The sequence below is a fragment of the Eupeodes corollae genome, chromosome 3 (assembly GCF_945859685.1).
Source record: "Eupeodes corollae chromosome 3, idEupCoro1.1, whole genome shotgun sequence".
Classification (NCBI taxonomy): Eukaryota; Metazoa; Arthropoda; class Insecta; order Diptera; family Syrphidae; genus Eupeodes; species Eupeodes corollae.
In genome coordinates, this window is record NC_079149.1 from 16,788,387 (window position 1) to 16,803,715 (window position 15,329).

The window sequence follows — 15,329 nt, forward strand, 5'->3', positions numbered from 1 at the left end:
TATAATTGTTACATTTTTTTCTAAATCAAATGTAAACAAAATTTGCGATACGGTTTGCATATTAAAATGTGCAGACCATACTGGGATTGTTTCTGTTTGCACAATGCACATTCTTGAGTCTTATAAGAGCAACGAATGCATTTAATTTAAGATTAAGACAAAAGAAAAAACTTACTTGAAAAGATTATGCCCCTCTTTTTAGATCTGCAACAGAAGCCACACAAGCAAAACAAAATAAAAGGTATCAGGAAGAAAATTAGCACTTCAAAAACATCCATTTTTGAAAACTAAAAACTTAATTTAAACAAAACTCAAAACAAACAAAAAAGAACTTAATTTCTACCCCAATTGAAGGTAGGAAAGTAACTAATGCACAGTTATTTTATTGTTATCAATGTTTAATCTTTTTTGCGGTGCAAAATCCCTGATATCTGATAAGTATTCTTTTATTTTGTTCTTTGTTGATAAAATAAAAATTGAGTAATTAATAAGAAACAGAAGAACAGAACGTAGTAAAAAGAAAGAAAAGCATGCACTTGTGATCAGCTGATTTCTGACAACAGCAAAATATTGCAACGCAACGTAATCTCATAAATGGAATGTAAAATAAAGTACGGGGTATGTTGAGAGATCAACGTTTGAATAAGTTCGTTTGGATGATATTCAAAATGTATGGGTGTTGTTACACTAAAGCACAATTCACATGAGCACAACCAACGACCAACGAATGAACGAATATTCGTCGATTTTGACATTTCTTTCACACGAGAGTTTTTAATTCGTTGCGAATGAAGTTTGACAAGAGCCACAGCCAAACAACATTAACCACTGAAACAAAAACAAGAATGATTTTTTTAGGTTAAGTACGCGCGATTATTTTATTCGTTGAGAGTGTGGATAATGTGGAACGCGAATAAAGTTTGACAGTTCGTATCAACTTCAATTTTTTTTGCGACGAATAAATTTATTTTCTTAAATTTATTAAAATATGATATTGAAAAGTAAAAGTATGCATTATAAATCATATGGAAACTGTACTGCTATTGAGCACTCATCCCGTCAATCTTGCATTATTGCACTCGGATGTTTTTTGGCTGCGTGTTTTTGACTCATCTCTTTCATTATTTGTTCTCATCTACAATGTCAAAGTGCGAAAATAATTAAAGAAAACTTTACTGTTTATATAAAAATCAATACGAACAACAGTCATAAGAAGTAAAATGTCATTGAAAGTGATAAATAATTTATTACATACTGAAATGTTGTTAGTTTAGTTGGACTTCTGTGAAGATGCTTTACAAATTTCCAAGCAAAAGAAAAAATGGAATTGGATTAAAATCTGGAGAGGAAATAGATCTGACTTCGGATACTTTACTTTCTTGTCAAAAGAATTGAAATCAAATGATAAATCATCGTTTTTAAATAATGTAAGGATCAATGAAACTTTTGACCTACTTTTGTCGTTCACTGAATACCCTATTAAGAAAAAAACTAAAATTTTGAGAGACGCAATATCACCAGCAGATAGATATTTATCCAGGGGTGAACATTCCAAAGCTTAAACCACCAAACTAAACGCTCTCAACTATTCCTCTTTTTTACTCTGTTAATGTAGTCCGGATACATTTCGAAATTTTAAATTAATTCGCTTATAAGTTCCTTGCTCTACTTGTAATTATCTAGTGGCATATTTCTTGTTTACTCGGAAGCACTAGAAACAATAATAAAGTTACAACAAGAAACAAAGAAATGCAAGAAAAAGAAACGTCAAAAACCATCCAAGACAATCCTGAACCAACACAACTCAGCGGGTGTTGCGAGGCAAGAGGAGGTGTGGAGGTGGGTGAAGTGGAAGGGTTGGATAAGGATGAGGTAGGAAAAAGAGATATGAAGATTTGGAATAGGTTAGGTGAGATTGTTGAGATCCGGGGGACGCGGCCTGCTTGCGGTGCACGGCGTCAGCTCGTCGGACGGGGGGGATCTTGCCCCCGAAACTCAACCTCTCCTGCAGACAAAAACATATATCAGGCCAAGGAATGAGGAAAAGGAAGGATACATAAACGGACGGACTATTGGCACATCAGGGCACTGCGGATGTTGTGCAGTGAGGCCATTACCCACCCTACCTTTAGGTATCCGCGGCCAGTGTTGGATACCCCCCAAATGGTTGGTCGATGATCGGGTTCAGGTCATCCTAGGTCCATGTCCACTTCGCTACCCTTGACACCCCTGAAAAAATAAGACTTAGCACCACATTGCTTCGCTGGGGCGAAACAGCAACAACAAAAAAACTATTTTTGTTCCTTCAGTAGGCGTTTTGGAAGTTTATTCGCCTTATTATGTGAAATTACAATTATCGCTTACAATCATTAGATTTTTAAACAAATGAGACAAAAAAAGAAATTGGTACTGAAAAGCCGTGTTTCAATATTAAATTTTGATACCCTTTGTAGTATCTTTCAATCCTCTTTTTTTCTAGGAAACAAGTTACGACATGCCCTAGCTCCCTACCCCTATAGAGCTCTGTGGAGGTGTCGGCTAAGACTAAAACAAACAACCCAGTGATTGGACGCGATTCAACCGCTCACCGATTTTCGGTACCTCACAAGAATATGTTTTAAAACAAGAAACCAGAAAAATTAAATAAATTGAGAACAAAAAAAGTAACTTCCACGCCTCGACTAATTGTACAAATATAAATATTTTTGTATACGTACAAATTTTTTTAAACAAAGCAAAACAACTTAATTATAGGACAATCACAACACATAAAAATCCACTGGGTAAGTACAGGTAGGTATTTATTATATAGCTGAATCTAACTGATTGCGTATCTATTATTGCTATATTGATGGAATTTTCACTATTTTTTTAAATTTATGAATCCATTTCCTTTTTTTTTTTAATGGACATAGGGATTTTTACGCTATCCTCTTTTGTATTTGTTTTATATTCTTCTTCGAATTCAACTTTTTTTCTTCTTTGTATTTTCTTATCACTTATAAAATTTGAAATTCATAAGAAAATCTTTCATCAACACGAATTTATGCAACGTGACTTGAGCCTTGCACAACTCACTATACATCTACTCAAGGATTTGTATTGAAAAGGACTAGAAATGGGTAATAAATTCATGGAACTTAAAACTTCAGTACATTGACAAGTGTTTTGGTGGCGCTGGTGATTTGCTACGAATCTCAACTCTACCAGAATAGGTTAATAGACAACTGCTTAGTTGGGGCGACTTTCCATTACCGCAGCACGAATTTCCTTCGGATTTTTTTTCTCAGTTAGGTAGGGGTATCGATAGAACATGTTTTAAATATTAATGCGGGTAATCAACTCTAAGTCATAGAAAAAAATATTTTATTTTTTCGACTTAACCCTACTTTTTTTGTTTATCATTTTTTGAGCCTAAAACAATTTGTTTTGAATTGATAACACGGCGTACTAACCAGCTAGGTATGTACGAAGCTCATGCTGCAACCCCCCTGCTGGGGATTTGGGATGGGTGTGAATTTGGGTATATGCAAAGTACTTCTTGCATTTGAGCAATAAAATCAAAGAAATGGTTAACAAAAAAATCAAGTATGGCAACACGGAACAAAAAACATGGAAGAAATGTCAAAATCAACCATTTTTGCATGTTTTGTATATAAAAAAGTGAACTTTTAAAATTAATTTAAAATAGAAATAAATGTTTCCTCTCTCTAAAATTACTTTAGTTATTATTTATTTGCACATATCTCTGAAATAAAAAAAAGCGAGTTGAAATTCGTGCTGCGGTAATGGAAAGTTGAGCCGCTTAGTTTTTGCTCTGGTCGTAACTCTTCATGAGAGATAAGATATGCAGATTATAAATTTATACAATGTCATAAGGTTCTTGTAAAAACTTTTGAAAGTATTGTTCTTGTAAAAACTTTTGAAAGTATTGTAAAGTGTGCATAGGTGTTTAACGCACCTACATTTTCGGAATACCACTAAAGAGTAGTTTAGAAAATTTCTTGGTAGCACTGAAAACTGTCAATCAATTTGACGTTTTAAAAGCATCGAGTCATTTTGAAGTCAACTCAGTGCCCAAAACGAATTTTGCAAAATTTTGTGCCGCATTTTTCATTCTTTGTTAAATTGAAATAAATAAAAAAATAAATAAAATGGTTTTCGGCAACGATTGGATGGATGCTCCTCACAGCACAGGAGTAAGTTCTATTGAAATTTCACTTCGAAAACCAACCCGATTAAATTAAACTTCAATGTTTCTCTAGACCACAATCATGGCTGTGGAATTCGATGGTGGAGTTGTAATTGGTGCAGACTCACGGACAAGTACCGGTGTTTATGTGGCCAACAGAGTCACAGACAAACTGACCAAAATTTCAGACAAAATTTACTGCTGTCGCAGTGGATCAGCTGCCGATACTCAAGCTATTGCTGATATTGTGGCATATTCCTTGAACTACCATGAGTTAGTTTGCCTTTAAAAATGTTTTTTCGTTTTGTAATAATATATTTTTATATTTTCTTAAAAGAAATCAAACTGGCGAAGAACCATTGGTGTCTGAAGCAGCTTCAGAATTCCGTAACTATTGCTACAACTATCGGGATTCTCTTATGGCAGGAATTATTGTCGCCGGTTGGGACAAGAAGAACGGCGGACAAGTCTATTCGATTCCATTGGGTGGCATGTTGGTGCGACAGGGCGTTACTATTGGTGGATCTGGTAGTAGTTATATTTATGGTTTTGTAAGGGAATTCTACAAACCCAACATGAACAAAGCCGATTGTATAGAATTCGTTAAGAAAGGTATGCTCTTCCTAAGAATCATGTTTCGAGTTCTCTTTTCTCATGTTTTATTTTCGTTCCAGCTGTGAAACATGCAATCTATCACGATGGAAGCTCAGGTGGTGTTTGTAGAATTGGTGTCATCACCGAATCAGGAATCGAAAGAAGTGTTTTCTTCAACACTGAAGATGGATCCCCTGTCATTACTGGAAACTAAGTTTTTGTGTTTTGAGTTGTTTGCTCTTTTTTTGTATTGTACTTTGAAATTTGAATAATCTTTTGGAATAAATGATTTAGTGGGAGAACATTTATATTTTTATCGATTTTAGATTAGATCTTGATTAGACTTGATTCGACACGAAAATTCAGTTTCACTATATTAGTCCAGCTAAAATGAGGGTTTCACTTCGGAATAAGAGAGAGTAAGCTAGAACTGTTTGTATGCCTTTCTTTTGGTATTTCAAACAATTTGGGCTATCTTGAATGAAATTTTCCACGGAATGATGTAAATTTCAAAACCGCCGGTGGGGAAAATATTCACAGAAATTTTATTGCAGAAAGCCCTTTTGTAAAAAGTTCATAAAATCTTTGGTCCGCTTCTTAGGACAGCTAAAAGTCGCAAAAACTGCTTTTTCGGGAATATTTCTGTTTCTATTTTAGTTACATACAAATTATTATTGTAGATCTCGTATAAAAGAGTCCATGTCTTCGATTCGTAAATAAGATGGGGGCGGACCAAAGTGTCATAAGGAGCGAGAGTAACATAAGGATCCTAAAATTCCCAAAGTCCATCGGGACCATAATATAGATCTTGCTATATAAGGATTATCCGCATAGATTAAGATGTTGATCAAATGTACACAAAGGGGTACATCATTGAAAGTTAAGATAGTTTTGTGATCCTAAATGACTACCTTGGGGAATTCCTGATCTGAAAGATGTTGAATGAGACAGTTGGGAAAAGAATTTCTGAATTTAACTTGATAAGGCCTATTTTGAAGATAAGAAGAAATGCATGTGATAAATTGAAAAGGAAACTCTTATATTTATAATATTTCAAGTCACAAGTCATGGTAGCTAGCGCTTTGTTAACTTGGATTATAAGGTAAATTCATTTATATTGTAATAAATACTAATAATAATAAATTGAAGAGGAAGCTTATTAAAGCCATTAGCTTAAATTTGATAAAGAAATAAGTGTAAATACAGTCTATTACTGTTTGTCATGATTAATGTCTTAACCTTTATTGTGTTTAAAAAATATATAAGGTAAATATGTTGATGATGAAAAGCTGTACTTACAATAGAAGAGTAGATAACCAGCCTAAAGCTTACGTATTTCATTTTTTTCATTGCCTTTCAGTCGTTTATGACCGGTTTCTATAAATCTTTAAATTAAAACAAAAGTAAATTTAAAGCTGACTATAGCAACTACAAAGGTCGACCTCTTACAAGCTTGGTCCGCCAATGCAAGCAGTTCTATTAAAAAAGTTAAAAACAATTAGGAATATTTCTTGACCTGGACCACTAAATCGTGATCTAAGGGTCCATTCCCTTTCCATTGATGTAACCATCTTTGAATAAGTGCAATTTTTACAAAAAGTTATAAGCAAAAATCAATGCAATTTTTACAAAAAGTTATAAGCAAAAATCAATGTTCTACCTTGAAATGCAAATGTCTTGGTAAACACGCGAGTTAAAGAAAAAGAGTTTTAGTTTTGTTTATGAGTTCTGTTTATTGCTGTGGTATATTCACGACTGAATTTCTATATCTACATTTTGTAGGTTGTTCGATCAGATATATTTCACATTTATTTTTAATATGCTGATCGAACAATTTACTTAATATATTATATTACAATTTGATATTTCATTAATTGTCAATTTGACATTTTAATTTACTCGTATTACATTTCATATGGAGCTCATTGCATATCCGTTTGGGGTTGTTGGACTACAATGGTGACGAAGGTCACCATACAAATATGTAACTTCTCCCCCCTTATTTTTAAGATTCTCCTGAATCGTCGGAGTTTCTATAATTTTAACATTTGGTTGGGGCTTTGTAACATTCTTTATTTTAATTTTTAATTTACGATTTGTCTTGTTTATGAAAAATATTACAATAAGAATAATTATAATTATTAAAAACATTGTTATATTACTGATTTGACTTATAGTTCTGTGAAAAGTTAATTCATTAATTTTTTGTAAATTTTCAATTTGTTGTATTCTTGATATTTCTTCAAACTTCAATTTGTCTGTTACATTTAAATTTTTGTCTTCTTTATAATGAAACTTTTGAATAAATTCTAGTTGATAGTTAAAAATAGTTTCATTTAATATATTTATTGAACAATTATTAATATTTAACATAAAATTTCCAGTTAAAATTAATTTTCTATCATCACAACCATTAGTAACATTTTCTTTGTCTAAGTTTTTGCATATTAAAGTATCGTCATCAATTTTTATTATTTTCTTTTCTTTATTATAACGAAAAGTACAGGAGTCCTTTGTTATACATGAATTACTTATATTTAAATCTTTCAAATAAATGTTCTTAGGATTATAAACATATTGAACATTGTTTATTTCTATAAACTGTACATTTTCCATGTCTATTTCTTTTTTATTATTATTTGGTATTGGCATTATCATTTTAAGTTGGGTCAAAATATAGTCTTTGGGTAGTTTCTCAGCTATTATGAGTCTATCTTGGTCAAGTTTCATAAGTCCTATTTTAGAATTTTCGAGTTTATAAAAGTCTATTCCTAATGTCTTTATTTCCATTCCTGTCAATATACTTGGATGGAGTATTCCTTGTTTAGCAGATGCTATGTTATCTAGTACACTATCAATTTTGCTTTCTAATATTTGTAATTTAAGTAGTTGGTCGGTAATAAGTTGTTTCCTAACAATGTCTTTTTGATTCGAAGCAACAGTTTGGAAGGTATAGGATAAAACTTCTCTATCTGTGTCTAATGTTTTTTTAAACTTGTTGATTGAGTCCATAAATTGTTCGTTAATTTTGATTTGTTTGTTTAGATTTGTTATAGCTGCATGATTGTTGGTGTCAATTACTTTCATATGTCCGATAATATCTTGTCTGTCATTGTCATCCATTGTTCCAAACAACCATTTCTGTACTGTTCCTATAATGTTAATTAGTCCTCTTTTCTGTCTTCTTAGTGGTACTATTGATCCAAGTTTTGATTTAATGTTAAAAATTGAATTCCGGATTTCCGTATTGTTTTCTAATTGCAGAGTTTGCAAATTAACTTCTATCAATCCTATTGTTGCAAATATATCCTTAGTATCTATTATATGTAATATAGTCTGGGTTTCGTTTACTATTTCGACTGTACCTAAGTTTAAGGTAGTATACCCTTTATTAGTTTGTATTAGTGTTATTATGAGTGTTGCTTCCGTTACTCTCAGTATTATCAGCCAGAAGATCGCTTGAAGCCAAAAGATTACCTGCAAATTTATTTGGTCTTTTAATATTTGTTGGATCAACATTTTTTAAATTATGTTTTCTGTTTCGTTTTTGTGTCGTAAATGTTTATAGTTTCTAATGTAACCTTCATTTCGTTTTTCATGATAATTTTGCCTAGATACATTCCTTTTTTTTTTAATATTTTGTCCTTTTTAGCTTGTATTCTATTTTTTAAATTTATTTGATTCGTCTTTTCTGCTGAATTTGGACTCATACCCAATGTTGAATGGTATCTATTATTATATATCTGAATGGCTTTCTGGATTTTACGATTAGTAGAAATGTCCTTGTTTTTGATCGTCAGTAAGATTTCTAATAACGTTGAGTGCAATCTCTCTATATCCGAGTTTCCAGTATGTGAATTTGGTTTGGTCATATGCATTTCTATTCCTTCTTCTCTAAAGTATTCCTTTATATTTTCTGAATTAAATTCATTATCACAAATTATTTTTCTAGGTTTCCCGAATTTACTCAGTTGTTCCTCAATGCATTCCAACTTACTTGTCCAATTCTTGCTACTTAAATTGTAACCATAAGCTTTTTTAGTCAATTTGTCAATAAATGTCAGGTATGTTAATTTATTAAAATGGTAAACATCCATGTGCAAAATGTCATAACCTTTAAGTGGAGTTTCTGTTAGTTTGAACTTAGGTCTTATTGGTTTTCTGTCGTATTTACCTTCTTGACAAGTCTGACAATTCCCTATAACTCTTGAAATTTCTCTTATTAGTTGTGGAAAGTATATTTTGTTTTTTAATTTGTGATATGTTTCTACTATACCTGAATGATTACTCTCTTCGATGTGATACAATGATATTTGTCTATGAGCATCTTCAACTTTTTCTAAGTCTCTTGCTCTCTGTGTCAGTTTGTAGAATTTTACTTGTTTGTTATTACCATACATTTTAATTAAAACTTTTTGAACTTTATTATATTCAGTATCTTCTACTTCTGAATAAATTCCTATTGTACCTGATTTAATAGTTCTTTTAAATAAATCTGTCCAGTATTTGTCATCTTTCGTCATATCTACCTCAATTATTGTTTTAGTGTGTAGTACTTTTGTTTCATTTTTTACAGAATAAGTCAGTATAAGCTGAGTCTGGTAAATGTTAACAATTCCTTCTTTGATTTTAATATGGTCTAAAAGTTGTTCACTCGCTGAATGTACAGTCTCTGATGTTTCGTTTACTTCCTCTGGGATCCTACTTAAGAAATCTGCTATTTTATTTTCCTTGCCTTTTATATATTCAATGTCAAACTCAAATTCTTGTAATTTAAGAAGTCCTCTTTGAACTCTTTGACTAAATTCCTTTCCGTTGTATTTTTTATTTAAATATTTTACAGGCATATGGTCAGTAATTATTTTAAATTTCTGTCCCCAAAGGTACGCTCTAAAATATGCGGTAGCCCATACTATTGCTAAGAATTCCTTATCCGTTGTTGAATAATCTTTTTCGTGATCGTTTAACGTTCGGGAGGCATAACAGACTGGCTGCCCGTCTTGAGTAAGAACAGCTCCTAACGCATAATTACTAGCATCCGTAAATAGGGAAAATTGTTTGTGGAAGTCGGGAAATTTGAGTATGGGATGTTTAATTAGATTTTCTTTTAATCGTTCAAATGCTTGAATGTATTCTGGGTCCTTACTATTGATTTTCATGTTCTTTTTTGGTATTTTACCATCGGGTATGCTATTTTAGAGTAATCGGCAATAAATTTTCTATAATATCCAGTGCTACCTAAAAATCCTTGTAATTGTTTAATTGTCTGAGGCAAAGGATATTTCTGTATTACTTCTATTTTGTTGGGGTTAGGTTTCATTCCTTCTGCAGTAAGTATGTGGCCTAAGTATTCTGTATTTTTCTTAAGAAAAGAACATTTACTTAATTGTATCTTAAGATTGTACTCAGCTAATTTTTGAAAAATTTTGTCCAGTGATGTTATGTGCTCTTCTAATGAGGTCGAAAAAATTAGTATGTCATCAAGATAAACCGTGCAAATTTTGCCTATGTACTCTCTCAATATTTCATTCATTAGACGTTGAAATGTCGCTGGGGCGTTTTTCAGCCCAAAGGGCATTCTGGTATATTCATATAGACCGTTTGGTGTTACAAATGCAGTCTTATGAATATCATCAGGATGCACCTTTATTTGATGATATCCCTTGGCTAAATCAAGGGTTGAGAAGTACTGAGACCTACCTAACTTATCGAGAATACTTTCGATATTTGGTAATGGGTATTTGTCGTCTACAGTAATATCATTGAGAGCTCGATAATCGACGCATACTCTGTATTTAACTTTTCCTTCGATATCGGGTTTTTTAGCGACCACTACGATTGGTGAAGCATATCGACTATTCGATTTTCGTATTATGCCCTGCCTTTCCATATCATTAACTTGGATTCTTACCTCTTCTTCATGTTTCTGAGGCAGACGGTACAGTCTGGCATTAATTTGTTGGTCTGTGGATAATTTTATTTCATGGAATATACTTTCGCAGTTAGTAAGCTGATCTCCATCTTTGTATAAAAGATTTTTGTATTTTTGAAGCAAATCTTGTATTTCTTGTCTCTCGAATACTTTTAGATCGTCTAGCTTTACCTCAGTACTACCTTCAAACTCAAAGCATTGTATAGTTGGTTCTATTTCTAATGTCATCGGAAGTATAGTTTTATTCTGTAGAACCACTTCTTTTTTTACAATATTAATACTTTCAACCATGTTACTAAGAACATCCATTCCTAACAAAAGACTATATGCTTTGTCGCCTAGTGATTTTCCATATGCTCTAACAAAAACATTTTTTGGATAACCAAATTCAGTAGGTACAGGAACCTGATAAATTTTAAGTTTTTCAACGCTTCGGTTATTTACAGTAGACAAGTTCACTGTAAGCTCTTCTAGTACGTTGTATGATGAACAGTCTATTTTACTCGTATTTATCAAACTCATTGTGGATGTGGACCCCGTATCTAACAAGCATATATGTTTCTGATTATTAAACGCGAATACTACTTGTGTTTTATTACCTGAGAGGCTACATTCAGAAAAAACCGGAGTTTCTATTGAATGACTTTCTTCTTGGACAACTTGAGATCCTTGATCTAAATTATTTATGTCCATTGGCTCAACATTTTGTCTATTACGAGTCTGTCTGGAATAATTATTGTTGTTGTTATTTAGTGTTTGGTTGCTATTTTGTGCAGTATTATTTAGTTGATTTCGATTTGTCTGACCCGAATTATTGTTTGTGTGTCGTTGATTTGTGTCATTTGTTCCACTTGCATTGAAATCAGTGTTTTGTCGTCGCTGATTCGTTTGTCTTGAGTTATTGTAATAAAAATTGTTTTGAGACTGTTGATTATTTTGTCGGTATGTCCTATCTGTCGGCCTTAAGTCATTTTGTTTTCTATTATTAAATCTGTTTGTTATAATATTGCCTACATCGAACCCTACATACGAATACAAAATGCTTTTGACTTTTAGTAAGTCATATACATCTCTTATTTCTCTAGCTAAGTTCCCTGTAGCTAGTTCTCTTATTTTATTTATGACTATTGAGTATAACATGGATTTTAACTGTTCTCTATTGTTTTCGTACATAATTATTGTATTAATGTCAGTTAATAAAAATTCGATTTTATTAATTAAGTCTAACACTGAACTTACTCTTAGGCTAGGCGCGCACATGCAACTTTTTCGAAACCAAATAGTTTGAACGTCAGTTGCCCAAACATCGCGCACATAAGCAACTCCAAAAGTAATCAACGAAATAAACCAATACACAGAAAACATTTATTCACTATTTCTATCTCATATACACGAAACAAAATAGTTTCAAATTTGTCCTATTTTTTTGCTTATGAAAGAAAAGAGTAGATATATTGTTGGAATACAAAATTATATAAAATATATTTTTTGTTTTTTGAAGGTCAAAATTTTCTAGGCATGGATTTTTACATAATGGCACTGATATGTGCGTTTGAATTAGAAAGAAGGAATAAACCTGCAATCAAAAGGCAATATTGGGTTCACCCGTTGAACTCACAACGCCTTGTAAAAGGGCAATTTCAAAAAATGTATCTAGAACTCCGCTTTTTCCTACTGCGATGAAAATAAAACATCTTTCAATTTCGCTTTACCTATTTATTTTTAGTGATAGAAATATAATAGATCTTTAGTAACTAACTTTATACTTATATATATGTATATGGGAAGATACATCAAATAAATGAAATTCTTATTAAACGAATTATAAAATGACCTTATTCATTTATTTATTATTATTTATTTATTCCTTTTAACTTAATAAATAATCGGATTAGAATCTCTTACTTTAAATGAATACTTTAGGCCAACTGATTACTGAATCACTTATTTCATCAATCACTATTCACTTGTAAGGCATAATCAAACTGCTCTTAAGCGTATACATATGTACGTCATTCCACAATTGGAGTGGCAGGAAACCCAACTCCAACAACCGCTACCTTACGGAAAGTTTGTGTACGACCTACAGCTCTGTAAAATAAAATAATAAAATTTATATAATTCACATTTTACAAATAAATAATCAAATAATATTCGACTCAAAGTGAACGCTTGGGATAACTAATATATTTTAAAAGAGAAAAGAATTATATTTGTTTATTATAAAACCAAATATTTAACAGACCACCAAGAAAAAAAAACAAAATGTTTAAAAACAATGAATTTGTTTTGGATACGATTAACACCTTTTAATAAATCTTTACCTTTGTTCCAGCAATATAAACACCAGCACTGATAAAGCTCTTAAATTTTCCCATTAGAATATCAACATCTTTCGGATCGGCGCCATAATAGTCGACAGTACCGCGACCATTTGGTCCCATTGCTACCACACTATGCGTCTCATACAAATGCAAATAAGGTTTGTATTTCTTCTTCAATGCAATAACTTCGGACAATCGAACACTCCAACACACTTTACAACGGGGACTGTCTAAAGCCAAGCCGTCTGTTCTGCAACTCTGTTCAAGCATCTTGTTTCTTTTCCAGTGAACTCAAATGTCCAACCGTAATCCTTGGTTATGCGATCTTTGAGAGTTACCTCCCTACCAGGGACACTGCAAATTGGGAAATTCCAGCAATAGACATACCGTGAATAGAATTCTCGAAGGTATCGTACAGCGTAACATAGCCCTGGAAACAAATGGAATTTCAGACTCAGTCTGTCAGTTCGTGAATTTCAAATCGATTCAAATCGTCATCTTACCTCTCGATTATTTTCTTTAGCTACTTTTCGGGCACACATAAATTGATTGATGTAGCCCAATATCATGAGCAGGTAAAAGCCAAGATATACTAGGAAGGCTGTGTGTAGAGGAACCTTTTCGAATGAAGATTTGCTCCGATTAGGATCATCATAGAATTCTCCTCTTCCTGATACTGCTGCTCCCGTGGGTGCTTTTCCGTTTCAATGTTGTTTATGTTACTCTTTATTGTATACAATTCCATTTGCAGTCTGGTTGATAGCATTCGACGGCGACAGCGTTGTTTTACTCTTGCCATTCCCATTTGTGAGAGGCGAAACATCATTTGAAATAATTGTGCTTTATTTCATTTTTTAAACGATGACGCACTTTGATACGATTGAAGTACATAATAATCTGAAAATAAAATAAAAATTAAAAAATATGTTTTGTTTTGAGTTACAAATAATAATAACCACCTCCTTTCAGTACATAAATACATTTGACGTTTAAAAAGTAGCAATTGAATTATGAAAACAAACATACGAGAAGGATATATTATTCTGCGCGTCTGGAACTATCCTACTAACCTCGTCACACTTTAAAGAATCATTCCACTGAAATGCACTAATACAAACATACGAAAGAAACTATTTAGTTGCATGTGCGCGCAGTTACGTGTATCATAGTAGGATACAGACATTTTTTATGGGTTTAAGCAACTAATAAATTTTCGCAATCAATGTATGAAAGAGAAAACTAGTGAAATTGAGATGTAAGGTGGTACTCTTCCCTCAGAATTTTTTGTGAAAGGAAAACATTGCCAAATTTTTTTTCTCTCTTGCACTTAAAGAAAATTGTTCAACGATTTAGTTGAATGTGCGCGCAGTTACCTAAAATTCCTTGTGACACAAACTAATTAATTGGTTTGGGGTGATCGTTTAGTTTGTGTCAAAACACAAACTAAAAAGTTGCTCGAATGGGCGACCGAATGGTTTCTGCATGTGCGCGGACTCTAGTATAAGTCTATAGTGCTCAGATTAGAAACCAAACAGTTTCGAAACTAAAAGTTGCATGTGCGCGCCTAGCCTTAAGTTGTTTATGCGATGAGTGACTTCTCCCTGGTCGATGGTTGGTCGGAATGAAAGCTTTAAAATATTTTTGGCCTCCTCCCACGTACTGGTGTTGTTGGTAAGCAGTAGTTCTTTTGCCCTTCCTATCACCTTGCATTGTGATATTGCTGTCCACATAGCAGCTCTTCTGTCTTCCGGTGTCAAGCTCATGTGATTCTCAACAACGTTGATAAACTGGGTCAACTCTTGCCTATTGCCCGAAAATTCTTTGATGTATGAAATTTCTTTCATAATCACTATGGCTCGACTATCTTGCTGTTGAGAATTGGCCTCCAATCTCAGCAATACCTGAGCCATTGTATTTATAAGGGTTATTTGGTCGTTTGCGGTTGCCATTTCGTCTATATCTTCGATTGGCAAGTTCCTTCTGGAGTCGTGAAGAATGTGGCGTTTAATTTTTAAAATTTATTTTAACAAAACTCGCACAAAAAAACTATTGACTTGTAGTTTGCACTGCACTGTTTGTTCTTCTTCTTCTTTTTTTTTTTTCTTTTTGTGTGTTTCTTTGTTGTGACTGATTTATAGTCTACAACAATAACTTACAATTTGTTTTATTAAAAGAACTTCTAGTGTTTTTTTTTTATTTCAATTTACACAACTCGGGTGGAGGTGGGGTTGTGGACGGTTAACAAAACACTTATTCTTTTTTTTTTAGCTCCCGGCAAATCGTGTTA

At 32.7% G+C, this 15,329-nt stretch overlaps 2 protein-coding genes and 1 long non-coding RNA gene across 3 annotated transcripts in view; 1 reads left to right on the plus strand and 2 right to left on the minus strand.

Annotated features, from left to right (window-relative positions):
• The window catches only part of LOC129948944 (protein shisa-5), a 30,485-nt gene extending 29,968 nt beyond the window's left edge, over positions 1 to 517 (minus strand). The window contains exon 1 of the mRNA XM_056060098.1: positions 176 to 517. Within this exon, the coding sequence (XP_055916073.1) occupies positions 176 to 278 (103 nt within the window). The 5' untranslated portion in view covers positions 279 to 517. The remainder of the gene's footprint in view (positions 1 to 175) is intronic.
• A 3,521-nt stretch (positions 518 to 4,038) lies between these two features.
• On the plus strand, positions 4,039 to 5,092 carry LOC129948942 (proteasome subunit beta type-6). The gene is made up of 4 exons (XM_056060093.1): positions 4,039 to 4,199; positions 4,266 to 4,465; positions 4,530 to 4,804; positions 4,867 to 5,092. Exons 1-4 carry the CDS (start codon positions 4,155 to 4,157, stop codon positions 4,998 to 5,000), a joined length of 654 nt encoding a protein of 217 aa, XP_055916068.1. The 5' UTR covers positions 4,039 to 4,154; the 3' UTR covers positions 5,001 to 5,092.
• Positions 5,093 to 12,032: 6,940 nt separating this feature from the next.
• On the minus strand, positions 12,033 to 14,329 carry LOC129948950 (uncharacterized). Its single transcript, XR_008781982.1, has 4 exons — positions 14,002 to 14,329; positions 13,546 to 13,939; positions 13,043 to 13,472; positions 12,033 to 12,809 (listed from the first exon to the last, which is right to left on the minus strand). It is a non-coding gene; the product is annotated as an uncharacterized LOC129948950 (long non-coding RNA).
• Positions 14,330 to 15,329: the final 1,000 nt, after the last annotated feature.